The sequence below is a fragment of the Sinocyclocheilus rhinocerous genome, unplaced genomic scaffold (genome assembly GCF_001515625.1).
Source record: "Sinocyclocheilus rhinocerous isolate Xijiao unplaced genomic scaffold, SAMN03320098_v1.1 scaffold611, whole genome shotgun sequence".
Classification (NCBI taxonomy): Eukaryota; Metazoa; Chordata; class Actinopteri; order Cypriniformes; family Cyprinidae; genus Sinocyclocheilus; species Sinocyclocheilus rhinocerous.
The window spans coordinates 953,027-966,949 of NW_015623515.1; the positions used below are offsets into that span (position 1 = coordinate 953,027).

The following is a 13,923-nucleotide window of genomic DNA, read 5'->3' on the forward strand; positions in this document are numbered from 1 at the left end:
ACAGTATGGGGTCTATTGGTTGTTCATAATGAGGTCTTGCTGGCCAATCTTCACCACATAAATAGAGTTTTTGATGGAAATTCGGTAGTATTTTAAGGCAAACTGAGACATAACACATCCTTATTCTCTCATGACTTCATGCCGAGTACCAAATATTCTGACCTTGCTGACCTTTGGTGACCTCTTTCTTATTATTAAGTTGCAGTCACATTAGTGAAATTTCTCTAGCAAATAGTCAATACTCAATAGTATAGCAATGCATGAAACATCACTCGCGCAGAGGTCACTTTCAAATCAACTTTCAAATGTATCCTAATTACCATATCATGTTGTTTGATTGATGTTATCCATTCCCTTAAGCGCATTTGAATTAAAACAATGTCTACACATCAATTAGAAATGAGAGATATTTAAAGATTCAACAAAGATTTTGGTTGTTATCTATACAGATGCACTGGACTGCCTCGTCTCTTTAGATACCTATATTTGATATATGAATATGTAAGACAAGAAATGTATGAATTGCCATGTTCATGAAATGTTGGGGAACTGTAACAATTTTAACTTAATGTAAATGAAATTATTCTATTTGTATGACCAAATGTGTAATTGTGCTTACAGCTGCTCAGAATGGTCTACCCCGTGTTCATTTTTCTTAAAAACCAATGCTATGAGCTTTTAGCCAATGTAACGATCATTTGCCAATTGACCTATCGGTAAGCCCCGCCCCCCCTTAGTTGCTGTTGCTCACTCGGACAAACAAACGGAGTTGCTTAAAATGACGGCTGCCAGTGTGAAAACCTTGTCCCAAGAAGTTTTTGATACATTTTGGACACAGAAGGACCATCATTTAAGTTGGACTTAAATATGCCATGGAGGGATATATAAAATATTTCAAAATAAATATGTAAAAATACAGATCACAATGCAAACAGGAGAAGTCTCATGTTACGGTCGTTACGACCGCAATGACAACATCCCGGATCAACACTGTTTGTGTACCGCAGGGTAAGATTACATTAATTTACATTTAACCAGTTTAATATGGAGAGGTGCTGAAATGTAGACCTTCGTTTATGTGTTTTTGACTTACACTGTACATGACGTGAGAACAGTTCGCTATTTATGCTTGTACGTTAGCATTGACTCACTAACTTTAACGTTAGTTTTAGCCAGAGATACCTTGCTGAAGCACAAGATGACATTAACGTTCTGCTTGAGCAGATGAAAATTGTAACTTAATGAGAGTATGACAACAAGAAAATGAACGTTTTTGTCTTCATTGGGATTGGGGGTGAATGCTTAGGGACATTTTTGCTCTGTTTTGTTTGGGTTTAGGAAATGTAATAAAATAAATCCTATTGCCTATCTGCTCGGGATACCTGGAATCAGTGTTACAAGTACCCCAGGCACATCGTTTTTCCATTTTTGTAGCATAAACACCATCAAACCAATGAAAGCTTTGAATCTTCCAATGTTTCTCTATGGCGCTGAAATCTAAAGATGTCCGAGTTCCGGTCCCCATGCAACTGATACTTGACTGCCATTGGCTCATCTGTGTTCGAGGGGAGGGGCTAACCGATAGGTCAATTGGTACTGCACTTCATGTCTCAATGAATGATATGATTAAGGGGTAGTTCACCCAAAAATAAATATCACTGATAACCAAAACTGTTAGTACAGGTTTGGAAAGAAATGAGAGTGAGTAAATAACGATTTTCATTTTTGAGTCAACTATCCCTTTAAACTCTTAACACTCTCACTGAATACCCTCTCACAGAGTGGTTGTACGGGAGGTACAGGTTCCATTACGAAACACCATGTCGGAGGCCAAGCACTCCTTTGGAAAGTCCGGTGGGCCGCATGTGTTCTGACGCCGCAGGGCAACAGCACAGTAGTCCACCTGCTCAGCATCCAGTCCGTTCTCCAGCCAGCGGAAACAAATGATACGCTGAAACGAGCGGCGGAAGTTGTCCGACACGAATCCGTAGAGAATGGGGTTGGCGCCGCTGTTAGCGTAGCTTAGAATGACAAATAGCTGAGTCACCATGGGGTTCGGTGGCTTGCGGAACACACTAATCAGCTGCACAATATAAAACGGCATCCAGCAGAGCACAAAAACGGCCACCACTAGCAGCACCATGCGTGTGATCTTCTTTTCAGAGCGCCGCCGCTGCAGCCAGCCCGCTTTTAGACCCACCGCTCGCATGCGCACTACAATCAAGCAGTAGCACAGACAGATAGCAGCCACGGGGAGCAAGAAACCAAGTAGGAACGTGTAGACCACAAACGCTTCTGACCACGAGGACTCAGGCCATAGGAAGTTGCAGTCCACTCCTCCATCCTGCGCCGGAACCGTGTCTGCTAAGATGATGATGGGCAGAATTACAAGCAGCGAAAGTCCCCACACGCAAACGTTGACCACTTTGGCGACGGTTGGGCGACGGTAGCGAGCCGCTTTGATTGGGTGCACCACTGCAATGTAGCGGTCCACGCTCAGCACGGTCAGGCAGAAGATGCTCGTGAACATGTTGATGCCGTCCACGCTGAGAACCAAACGACACATGAGCGAGCCAAACGGCCAGTGATGCACCGCGGCCGAGGTCGCCAGGAAGGGGACGCTCAACATGAAGAGTTCATCCGCAATGGCGAGATTGAGAATGTAGATGTTGGTGGCCGTCTTCATCTTGGCGTACTTGAGGATGACGTAGATGACCATGGCATTTCCCGTGACGCCGACACAGCACACCAGTGCATAGATGGAGGGGATGATGATCTTGCTGGCATCGGGTTCGGGTTCGTAGTACTCATAGTCGCCAGTAGAGTTGAAAGGCAGACCGGTTGAGAACACAGAGTTCTCACTGCCATTGTATCCAGCAAGCTCTGACATTTTTTGTTGTACTGACTTGTATTTTTTGATGTTTTGTACCCAAATTGGGTTTTTCTGTATGTGATTTCCAAAAGTCACTCAATGTCTTAATGTTGCTCTAAAGTCAGACATTCTCAAAAGGTCACAAGTCTTGTTTTTCTTCAACCTTCAAGTGCCCTTGACATTTTTTGCACCAAACCAATAGACAGGTCCTTGTGACCAACCCGACAGCCTCACATGGGTCTCATCTCCATCTCCTAAGGGACTCCCGTTTCTTCAGAACTTGGAGATAATAAGCAGAAAAATTGGAATCCGAAGGCGAAATAAGTATGAGCATTCCTCTTCGATTGCTAAGCAAACCTGTGCTCTTCTATGAGAGTGTGCAGGTGTTGAAGGGCATGGCTCGCTGAGCATCATTCAACTTCTCATTCTTGGCAGAGAGAAGGCATTCCAGCTCATTAAAAAGAAATTGAGTCTGTGAATCAAAGTATTACTACGTTACTCTCCATGTGCTCTTGCCGCAAGAACAGCCTCCCAGTGGAGAACGTGATCCACAGCATATTGTTAAATCAAGATTAGTTCATCTGGAGTTGAAGCTGTTCCATCGTACCATCAAAAAAAGAGAGATGGCTAGAGGAGTTTAGGTGTAATATATTTCGCTGGTATTCCTTTGTTCCAGGTGTCGTTAAGATCTATAAAAAAAATAAAAATAAAACATGTTAGTTAAAGGCACTGATGGCAATCAAAAGGTTGAAGGGGCGTCTGATTACTGCAAAAAAAGTGAAAATATCTTAACCCTCATGTGTTTCATTTGGACCTGGAGATTTTTCCCCAAAAATTATAGTTAATGTTATCGCATTGGACAGAGTATAACAACTTCCCAAACTTTTTAGGGATTTTCTAAAAAGCTTGTTACACTTGTGGCATTCCCAATCATAAAATACCCAGCCTACAAAAAAATTGCTTATAAATTTCTCGTTATGCAATATTATCACCAAATATTGGAATTAATATTTTTATCAACTTATTTTCTTTAAGTTAGCACAGGTTTTGTTGTTCTTTTTGGGACTGATTAATCGTTGGCTCCATTGAACTGAGCTTATGAACCTCAGATTTTGAGTGAATATTGCTTAAATTATCCACAAATAATGCTTTTTTTCATTCAAAAACCAAGGTGCATAAAAATATTGAATCCATGATTTGGTGATAATGACAGATTTATAAGCAATTTAAATTTTTGACTATTTTTTTTACCTTTAGGTAAAGAATTTTCAACACAGCACAAAGGTTTTTTTTTTTTTTTTTTTTTTTTCAAATAATTAAAAGTTTGTTTGTTTTTACTCAATTGGTTTAGAGTTCATTCACAAAATTTTTGCATTCTGCATTCCAATATGCCATTCCCCTGAGAAACTTTGACATTTTGTGAGGTCTGTGCTTAAAAGAATCACTTGTCAGAATTATTTGCAATTTGTAGTAAATAATTAGTAATTTACCATAGTCATTTATCTTATTTAAATAATGTTTAAGCATTTTTTTAATGGAAAAGGTGGAATTACTAATTGAGAATTAGTCATTTTGAGACACCTGTTCATCCCTGTCTGAGTGTGTGTGTCTGCATATCTATTTGCACTGGATATAAAATGGATTCAGAAATTAGAAGTGAGATATATTTGTCATCCGTGCCATTGTGGATGCATGAGTGTGTCCGAAAGCTCTCTCAGCCATCCCCCTCTTCAATTAGAAGACATGAAGACGCAGAGACACCTTTGACTTCAATCTGTTTGCTCACAAAGAGCAAGCATCCTGCTGCAGGACTCGACCATGATGCCAGCTAAATGAGAAAGTAATGAAAAGGAGAGGACAGAAAACACTAACCCCTGAACCCCCTCACAGCTCAAGCTGGGCAGCTAGTGCCCCTGATCATCCAAAAGGCAAATGCAATGTTAAGCACAAATCTGGTAAGCTAATAACACGAATGGCTGGAATACAAATGGCCTTGTGTTTGCTCCAGCAATGTATAAAACAGCTAATCCTGAGGAAAACAATACTGTGAGCAGAATTTTTTTAACACAGGAGCCCAGATAATAAATAAAGCTGCTTCTCTCCCCTGCCATTCAATCTTACAGCTTCAAGCAGAGAGAGATAAAGATCTCTATTTGGAAAGATGGAACATTTTGCTAAAACTAGATAAGTCCAAGTGCCTAGTTGTGTTATTGCTAATAACAATCACTATGGTGTGCTTTTCCTGGGGACTTTTTAAAGCCATTTTTAAACCAAAATGGTTCCAAATCGTACTTGTATTTATAGCCCAAATGTATTTTCTTTTATGAAAATTACCACCCAGGTAATTTCCTCAAATAAAAAAGGCCCTGATTCTCTGCTTTCAATACTTTTCTGCTTTGAATGTTAAATCAAAAAATGAATTAACATAACATTGAGACTTACTTGTTACTGAACTAAACTGATTCAACACAGAATCTGAGCTGGATAATGCCACTATTGTCTTCTGTAGAGCTGCCTTTGAAATTATTTCCTAATTAATGAACTTTGGGACATTGACACTGTTATTAAACTGAATTGAATCAACATTGAACTACTTGAGCCAAATAATGACACTATTGTCTTCTGTAGAGCTGCTTTATAGCTAAATTGAATGTTTTATAATTAATTTTGCATCATTTTTCCATGTTTGTTACTGTGAAGCTGCTTGCAATCTGTATTTTGTACACGCTATATAAATAAATGTGACTTGTCTATACCTTTGTTTAATAATTTTCAGGTGAAAGGACTCCAAAAGCTTAATTCATATATTTTTCATCATAGCTGCTCCCTGTTTACAGTGAGATGGTTCTTATATAAATATAATCAGTTTAGCACATACTGCATAAAGGTTCTGTGCTTTAATGATACATACTTAACCTCGATGTATCAAATGGCGGAGAAAGGGAAATTACATTATCTACAAAGCATTTCAAAGCCCTCTCAACCGGTAAATAGTGCATTCACTGCTGTGATCTCCATAAGGACACCTGCTGATGCCAAAGCAAAAGCCTTTTCATGACGCAATGGGCATTTCTTGTCTGTCTGTGATGTGCGAGGAGAATGAAAGAACGGGTTGAAAAGGAAAGTGAAGCGAGTGAAAGAGAAGAGAAAATAGTGACAGGGGAAATGGACCTTGAACTGATACACAAAAAGTGAGAACCAGCAGGAGCACAGAACACAGTGGGATAAAAAAGAAAGGATTGTGAAAGAGGAGCAGGTCACAGGTGGACTGACTCACACGTACAACCGAGAGCGAGTTAAGACATGCTGGAGGAGCTCATGATGAAAGATAGAGACGAAGATCAAGGGAGTGAAAAAGAGGGAAAGAGAATAAGTGAGAATGAGTTCACAGTGGAGAGGAAAACTCCATCACTGTTCTCCATAATTTTCCTCCAGCTCCAGAGTTTCTGTCCTCTCTCTCTCTCTCTCTCTCTCTCTCTCTCTCAGGTCACAGCAATGTCTCAAATAGTGGCACAAGTTAGTAATGTGGCTGGAAGAAGAGGTATGTGAAAATTGGGAGTAGCTGGTCAATGACAAATGAGGATGTCTGAGAAGATGAACAGGAGAACTCCTTCATAAATCTAGTTTAACTGTGCAAAGTTTTTAGAAATGCATGCATGTTCATGGTAGATTACGTTACTAACTACAATCTGGAAACAGTAACGGATTACGATTTGTAAGAAATCTACCCAGCTCTATATATAAAGATACTGGCATTTAGATATTCATGCTATGTGCTGCATATTAGAGGATTTTTTTGACAAGCAATCACTGTCTACACAAAATGTGCCTTAGTAATCAACACATACTTGAGGATGCTTAAAGATTGTCATCTTTAAGAAAAAGAAATACAGAAACAAAAAGATCTGAGTTGGATAAATGCACTGAAAATCAGCTCATTTTTAAAATCTTGTACGGTACATATTGAACATGAAAGCAAGGCTAATTTGCAAAACAGTCTGTATAAAATTAGATTTTGCAGTGAATATAAAATGAAAATTATAGCAAACTAAGCAGATTGGTGTCAAGGGTTGTTGTCGCAATTAATATTTGTAAAGCCTAATTTGCAAATGCATCATATTTTTGTCACCCTCCCACAAATGCACGATGTTTTACAAGACTGTGACGTTAGTTGAAGCACTAATAGGAATGTAATACACATCAATGCTGAAGTCTGAATAAAACAGAGTGCAAAGCACATTTTTGGACAAATGTGACTGATGCTTTTAGCACCTTTTACTGAACTCAAAGCATTTGTTTAACACAAAAGCGTTTGGCTATTGTATGTGGATATGACAGACTACCCTTTAAAATCATGGTAAAAGGACAATAACGTGCTTTTCTGGCATCTCTGAATGTCTCATTGTATACTAAAAGGGCAATAAACATAGACAGCGCTTCACATCATGTCATGTGACTGGATTGGCTCCCGTTAATCCAACTCAACATGCTTTGTAACACCGTCTGTGTGTGTGTGTGTGTGCGTGCGTGCCTGCATGTGCGTGGTGGTCTTCAAATGCAACACACTACAGAGCCATTATGTTGAAAAGGACATCATCTGGTCATCATTATTATAATCAAAGCAAGTTTCTGGCGACTGAGTATGAGCCTGCCTCGCTTTATCTTCTCGCTCATGCACACACTAAATACAGATATTACTCTAGTAGCAATGTCTCACTAGGATATACAGTTATTTTGGTTATTCTTAAAGGGATAGTTTACCCCAAAAAATTTAAATTTTGTTATAATTTACTCTCAAGTTGTTCCAAACCTATATGCCTTTCTTTCACCTGTTGGCAATCAAACAGTTGCTGGTAGCCATTGACTTCCACAGTATGGGAGAAAAAAAAATACTATGGAAGTCAATGGCTACCGGCAACTGTGTGGTTACCAACATTCTTCAAAATACCTTCTTTTGTGTTTAACAGAAGAAAGAAACTCATACAGGTTTGGAACAACTTGAGGGTGAGTAAATGATGACCGAATATTCATTCTTGGTTCATTTGTGGCTACTGTACTAAGATTAATGTTTTGCTGTTTGCTAACTTCAATTCAACTTTTGTTGTTATTTTGTCATTATTGTTAGTTATTTGTTGCATTGTAATGTAAAGATATATATATATATATACAGCATATAGCACCCCCAACCTAAAACATCTTCCCGCGCCCCTGCCAGACAGAACAAATTTTTGCGATGCTCGAAATACTGAAAGAAAACCATAATTATGGAATTAGGGTGGGGGTTAATATGGATGTATTTCTGAGGAGAACTGACTGTCTAGAGAAAAGTTTCGATGGCATTTTTTTTTTTCTCTTACCTTAGTTAAATACATATTAAAGGAGTGTTAATAAGCGCAGCGCTGCGTACAGCAATAACCAAGGAAACACTGCTATGTTCTATAAGCGACACCTGGTTTCAGAGATTGAATTTGCATTTTCATCAGAATCAGAAAGAGCTTTATTGCGAAGTGTGTTACACACACAGGGAATTTGTCTTGGTGTCAGGAGCTTCCAGTACAGCCTACAGTCATAGTGCAGTGCATGTATGTGAAAGGAGAATGTATATGTGTGTGAGAGAGAGAGTAGAAATGCATGTGTGTGAGAGTAGAAATGTATGTATGTGTAAGGAGAATGTATGTGTGTGTGAGAGAGAGAGAGTAGAAATGCATGTATGTGAATGGAGAATGTAAGTGTGTGACAGTAGAAATGCATTGAATAGCATCATTGTAAAATTGTGAGGAAGAGCTGAGCAAGTCTTGCACATGTATTTCCTGGTCTGAGAGTGACTTCCTGCTTAAACAGTAATGGATACCAAAAAAAGGTAGAAATGTATGTATGTGAAAGGAGAATGTATGTGTGTGAAAGCAGCAATGTGTGTATGTGTACGGAGTATGTATGTGTGTGTGAGAGAGAGTAGAAATGCATGTATGTGAATGGAGAATGTAAGTGTGTGACAGTAGAAATGCATGTGTGTGAGAGTAGAAATGCATGTGTGTGACAGTAGAAATGCATGTGTGTGAGAGTACAAATGTATGTATGTGTAAGGAGAATGTATGTGTGTGACAGTAGAAATGCATGTGTGTGAGAGTAGAAATGCATGTATGTGAAAGGAGAATGTAAGTGTGTGACAGTAGAAATGCATGTTATGGCTTGTACGGCCCCTCATAGTGTCAGGAGCTTCCAGTACAGCCTACAGTCATAGTGCAGACATACATATAATTAAGGTAATAAAACACTAATAATAATAAAGAGTAATAATAAAATATTCATTCAGCCCGTCTGATGTTTTTGTTTTGTGCAGTTGCTTCATGTTGCATATATTTTTGTTTGTTTGTTTGTTCAATGTTAGTTTGGCCAGTAACAGAGCAAAATAAACATTTAATAAATGTAAAAATAAATAAATAAAAGTAATGAAAAAACTAAATAAATTGTCAACGAGTATGGGAATCGGCTCATTTGATTGTAAAAAATAAAAAAATAAAAAAATTGTCAATTGGAATCGGTCACAAAAAAATCCTGATCAGTGCATCCTTAACTGGAATAGAGTTAGACCTACCTGAAAGACCTGAAAAAGCATGGTTCATTTCAGTTTTATCTTTGACCTATTGTACCTATTTGTGCAAAAATGGTTATCATTTATTACAATACAATGTTACAGTCAACAATGAAAACAATATCTCTTATTTATTGATTTATTGATTGATTGATTGTGGCAAGGCCTGTGAAAAGTTTGCCAGGGCAAGTAAAACATTTAAACCACTGGCCAAACCGGCCCAGTAGAAAATTTCCTGAGCGTTGATACCTGTCAATACGATCAAAATCAGTATCATAACACTTGTACACAGATCTGTAGAACACGTAGGTTACATAATGGTATTTTAAAATTAATGCATGTGTGAGTACAAATGTATGTATGTGTAAGGAGAATGTATGTGTGTGACAGTAGAAATGCATGTGTGTGAGAGTACGAATGTATGTATGTGTAAGGAGAATGTATGTGTGTGTGAGAGAGAGAGTAGAAATGTTTGTATGTGAATGGAGAATGTAAGTGTGTGACAGTAGAAATGCATGTGTGTGAGAGTAGAAATGTATGCATGTGTAAGGAGAATGTAAGTGTGTGAAAGCAAATATATATGTATGTGTAAGGAGAATGTAAGTGTGTGAGAGTGCCAGAATGAATTATGGCTTGTACGGCCCCTCATTCCTCAATTTGCCTGTCCTCAACCATTTATTTTTTTGCATTGTAGTAATGTAAATCAACATTTCCACACTCTGTTGCAGTGATTTGCACATTTTTCTGAAGGAAATGTGACTTCTGCTTGTCTATTGTCATGATGCTAGTGTTGTGGGTGGTTACCACGGTATTTCTATGAGGTTGTTATGTTTTGGATGGTTTCTATGTGATAAGATGGGTGTTTCTGGATGGTTGCTAAGTGAGTGATTACTGGTGGAAGCCAAAAGAGCCCTCCATCAATTTATACTCTCAGAAAAAAAGGTACAACGCTATCTCTGGGGCAGCACTAATATGTACCGCAAATAAGGTACAAAAATGCTCCTTTTGAAAATGTACCGCCTCAGTCACTACTTTTGTACTTTTTTCTGAGAGTGTATGACATTCTTGGCCCTAGATATGGCTCGTATGCCTTCATAAACCTATAAGATTTTAAATCCGTTTTATGAGAAAAATTGATTGCTTGTTAAAGCTTTAGCACATGATTTGCATATTTATAATGATGCTTGAAGCCAACAGTATCCTGATGACATTTTTCTTTGGTAAAATACTGTTGTTGTGTCTTTTCTTCTCTGAGGTCATGTGTTGTGGTGTTAAGCTATTACTTTTTGTCTTTTGAAATTTTAATGCAATTTCCACATGCCATTAATAACGCAAAGGTTGTAACTTCCCTACTTCTTATTACCATAATAAAACAGTTTGTTGGGTAAGTTAGTGGCACACATTGCTACTGGCGGCAGAAAGAGAGCAATGGCTGTCACGTGTTATTGTGTTGCTTGTTTGCACGGCTCCACTTGACCATCGCAGAATCAGTCTGAAAACGCGAGCTGCAGCGGGGGATATTAACGAGCTCGTCTCTGCATCTTGTATGCATGTCACGTCTCTGTACAGTGCCTCACACCACTCTACTCTTGTACTGGCTGTGGGAGGGAGGGTATTTTATTTAGTGAGTGTGCAGCTACAAGAGAAAATGAATGTGAACGTGATCGATGAAACCACATTCTGATGTGCATTTAAATAAGAGCGTTTAAGAAAACTTCCTAGCAAACACACAGACTCCACCTTCGTGGATGGTTTTCGGCAACATCGTGAGGTCTGCACTGTATTACAAAAGTGAATAAAATGCCCTGACGGTTAGTATTATAGTTTAAAATGTAATTATCATCAAAACCGTATTTGATTATCGTATTCGGAAAACGCGAGCGCAGCGGGGGATATTAAACGAGCTCGTCTCTGCATCTTGTATGCATGTCACGTCTCTGTACAGTGCCTCACACCACTCTACTCTTGTACTGGCTGTGGGAGGGAGGGTATTTTATTTAGTGAGTGTGCAGCTACAAGAGAAAATGAATGTGAACGTGATCGATGAAACCACATTCTGATGTGCATTTAAATAAGAGCGTTTAAGAAAACTTCCTAGCAAACACACAGACTCCACCTTCGTGGATGGTTTTCGGCAACATCGTGAGGTCTGCACTGTATTACAAAAGTGATCTATCTATCTATCTATCTATCTATTTTAATAATAGTACGAGAAGTAGCAGTAGTAGTAGTAGTAAAACAGTGGCTATTATTGTTGTTGTAATAATCATAATTGATAATTGATTCTTGTTGGCCTATTTATTTTGTGTTGTATATTATATATTTAGAAACACACACACACACACACACACACACATATAGTTACTGTAAATAGAATCATATTTATTCAGTCCTATTTTCAGTACTATTAATCTTTACATAACATATACTGTGTATATATATATATGCATTTTTATTGCTGTTATTATTGAGCTGAGATATCATTTTTCAATCCTATTCATCTTTATATAAAATATACTTTGTTATATCTCATATATGAGGGACTATTGGAAATGTAACCTCATAAATGTGTAACAATCTGATAGAACTGTCCAAAGTGAAATTAACATATTGGTCCAAAAGGCATTATAACTTTCCTTCCTGCAGTCTCTGTACTGTTGTACTCATGTTTAATCAGGTTGTCCTTGGAGCAGACGATTAATGTGACTCGTGGAGACAGGACAGCAGATAAATAGATCAGATACTTCACTGGGCTGCTTGCTTCTCTCTGCTTGTGTTAAGATGTCTGAGTCTGATTTTATCTGTCTGTTGAGTTTTTACAGACACAATAGATTACCATTTTCACCTTATATAGCTATTCAATAGCTCTTTGTCAGTTTGTTTTAAATGATCTTTTCTACTTCAACAGAACATCAGTAGAGGTCAGTGTGAGCCTGCCAGTAGTTTGTACACAGTTAGTCAGTGTAATGAGACTTTCAGTTAATCAGGTTAGCCAGACCTCCTGGGGTACATTTCTGCTCTGCACGCTTCCTTTAAGCAGCAACAGATATTTATTTTTCAGTCTTCAAATACACTAACAATTTTATACTGTTACTAAAATTCCAGCCATGTAAAATGAGCTCAGATAATGTTATAATATAAGACGTCTGTCAGTTTTTGCTAAAGATGTTTTAAGCGAAACCTACTTGACATTAATATATAAAATGAACTACTAATGAACCACTAAGTCTGCTATTATTATATGCAAAAATAAATTAGCAAAGTTTTAATAACTGATTTTAAAATAAAGAATAAAGTCAACAGCAATATCAATAGCAGTTTACATACAAATAAAAAGCAATATATGGAATTTTCTTGTTCATCATTTCTGAGGTCTTGATAAATTATTTTAAATACTGATTTATGTGATTGAGTTGTGAACACTTAAAATATCAGATAAACTATCTGTCTTTATAGCTTTGGGAATATTCAGACTTTGAAAATGTCTTCATATTTAAAAGGATTGACTCTACTTACATTTATAGTAATAGTAAATATATACAGTAATTTCCTTCAAAATTCAAAGTCTTTCCAAGAGGCCAGCAGTATCACCTGTCCCTATAATAGCTGAGAATGACATATGAAAGATTCTGTCCACTTATAGCACAGCTCATACTGGTGAAAACTACAGCAGTGATTCAGTGATATGCAAGTCAGCTTTTTTGAGTTGCAAAACAGAATGACTTTAAACAAAAATGCAGGACTGTAATCAGATTACAGTATCATGAATACACAACAATGACATGTCATGAAACAATGAAATTCCCCACAGAACTGTCAAAACATGTGAGAACAAACAAACATGTAAAGCAGCTACCAGTGAGTCACTAATATGGCCATAATGGCCACTTTAATAATATTAGTAGTAATATGATACATATATGATAGAAAGAATGTTAAACATTTATGAGGTTACATTTCCGATAGTCCCTCATTTATGAGATATAACGAAATATATTTTATATAAAATGAATAGGATTGAAAAATGATAAATCATGCTCAATAATAATAATAATAATAACAACAGTAATATACACCATACTATATATACATATAACATACTGTCTACATCAATAACGCTCAAGTTCCCCACCTTCTTTTTTTTTTTTCTTCAAACTTGGGACAGAAATGTGTTTCCTTTAACTCATATTTTCACACTGGGTATCATTATAGTGTTTATATTTTTTTTAGATGATGTGTTGTTTCTTTTTGATTTATTTGTGTATAAACCTGTTTCTGATGGTTTTGTATGAATGAATGAAACTGCTTGCTGAAAAAGAAAATCAGTGCTAAATTGTTTATACTTTCAGTTTACAATAACTCAACAATCTGCATTTCCATTTGAAGTGTATGTAGTGTAAAGATGCTGTATTTTTTTTACCTGATGTGATCCAGATGCGTAGAGTTGTGTTGGTTAGTG

General features: G+C 37.4%; 1 protein-coding gene across 1 annotated transcript; it reads right to left on the reverse strand.

The window, feature by feature from the left end:
- Nucleotides 1–1,774: 1,774 nt before the first annotated feature.
- Nucleotides 1,775–3,188, reverse strand: LOC107710341 (somatostatin receptor type 1-like). The gene is made up of 2 exons (XM_016515124.1): nt 2,940–3,188; nt 1,775–2,907 (listed from the first exon to the last, which is right to left on the reverse strand). The coding sequence occupies exon 2, from the start codon at nt 2,888–2,890 to the stop codon at nt 1,775–1,777; it is 1,116 nt and encodes a 371-aa protein (XP_016370610.1). The 5' UTR covers nt 2,891–2,907; nt 2,940–3,188.
- Between the last annotated feature and the right edge of the window lie 10,735 nt (nt 3,189–13,923).

Excerpts from the sequence above, each read along its gene's own strand:
- LOC107710341 (XM_016515124.1), bottom strand. The coding sequence starts at position 2,890 with ATGTCAGAGCTTGCTGGATACAATGGCAGTGAGAACTCTGTGTTCTCA.